The 1524-nt window shown below is 25.8% G+C and overlaps 1 protein-coding gene across 1 annotated transcript in view; it reads left to right on the top strand.

The window, feature by feature from the left end:
- The window catches only part of LOC122628583 (fatty acid synthase-like), an 11777-nt gene extending 11225 nt beyond the window's left edge, over positions 1-552 (top strand). The window contains exons 14-15 of the mRNA XM_043810999.1: positions 16-325; positions 407-552. Coding sequence (XP_043666934.1) covers positions 16-325; positions 407-511 — 415 coding nt within the window. The 3' untranslated portion in view covers positions 512-552. The remainder of the gene's footprint in view (positions 1-15; positions 326-406) is intronic.
- Positions 553-1524: the final 972 nt, after the last annotated feature.

Below are 1524 nucleotides of genomic sequence, written 5' to 3'. Positions count from 1 at the left end.
TCCGTCAAACGTAAAATTCTTCGTTTTCTCATCACCCGATTTGAACGATGATTGTTCAAGAGACTCTATCGTGGAGAGAATATGTAAAAAAAGAATGGAGTGTGGTCTCCATGGATTGTTTATGTTATTGACTAATTCGATTGAAATTGAACGTTCAAAGTCTCCATTTATGAATACATTCTATACAGGAATCTCGTTGTTTCTACAACAACTAAATACTTTTCTCGCCGCAAATACTTCACTAATTAATGTGCGCTTGAAAAGTGCGACAAGACGTACCATCGATAATGAGTCGAATTTCATTACTGCTATAGATGAAGAGGAGGTAACTAATTCTATTATTTTTTTTAATCGAAAATACAAAATTTGTTTTTCATCGATTATAATCGTTTCTCAAATTTTTTAGGAAATTGATGGAGATGAGAATCTTTCTGAAGAAAATAGACATTTTCTTAAGTATATAAACTCTACGACTGTGTCGAATCGATCTTTGTTTCTACAAAATTTATAAACGATTTTCTTCTTTAATCGTTCTAATTAAAGGTTGATATATTTTCCTCTTTAATGTAATATATATGTGTGTATATATATATGCAGATTAAAAAGGAATTTTATTAAGATTTCTTTTCTGGTGTTTTCTTCTAATGTATATTTATATATAAGCTGACAGACATGATAATATATCTCGAAGAAAAAAAAAATGTTATATAATTATTATGCATATTTCCATGTGTAATACATATTGAAACTTTTATAAAAACACTTATAGAAATACATCTATATGAATGTATCTGATAATTTATCAAAACAACGATTTATTTATGATTAAATTCATAAAACATAACTTTTATTCGATTCTCTAATAAAGCTTACTTTCAATATAAATTGTGTTTCTATAGTGTTTTGAAAAGCTTGAATTTGAAGTGGTGAAAGTTCAAATTAGATAAATAATAAAACAATACGTAAACCTTGCTAAATGAATTTTTATCTACAACAGAATGACATGATATTTATATCTATGGTAATCTACATATAATGTGGAAGAATTTCATCGAATGTTATAATAGAATAAAGGGAATTTATTAAATGGCAGAACTATCTATAGAATTTTATTGTTAGAAAAACAACGAATAAAAATATTCTTGCTATGAATCATTTCCAAAAAAAAGTTTACGCTTCGATGTTCGTAAGATAAGTTAGAGAAAAAAATGTTATGAATTAATTAATAACAGAAATTAAAAAGTCTGCTATTGCTGTTCTGACGTCATTCTATTATTCATTACGTATTATTCATTCATGACTTCTTCACTTGTTTTGCATATATTGACTTATTGAACCTTTGTTATTTATCATATTTTCATGCAGACTTAAATGATTAAGGCAAATGCAAAATCGAAATAAATAAAGAAGTATTATGAATCATATGAAAGAATAAAATAATCATGAAATGGTTTCACAATAATCGATAACGTGTTCCATCATGTATAATTTATTATTTTAATAATATGAAAATATATGTATATT

This window comes from Vespula pensylvanica, chromosome 4 (genome assembly GCF_014466175.1).
Source record: "Vespula pensylvanica isolate Volc-1 chromosome 4, ASM1446617v1, whole genome shotgun sequence".
NCBI lineage: Eukaryota > Metazoa > Arthropoda > Insecta > Hymenoptera > Vespidae > Vespula > Vespula pensylvanica.
The sequence above is the reverse complement of the archived record's forward strand: the minus strand, read 5'-3'. Positions and strand labels throughout refer to the sequence as shown.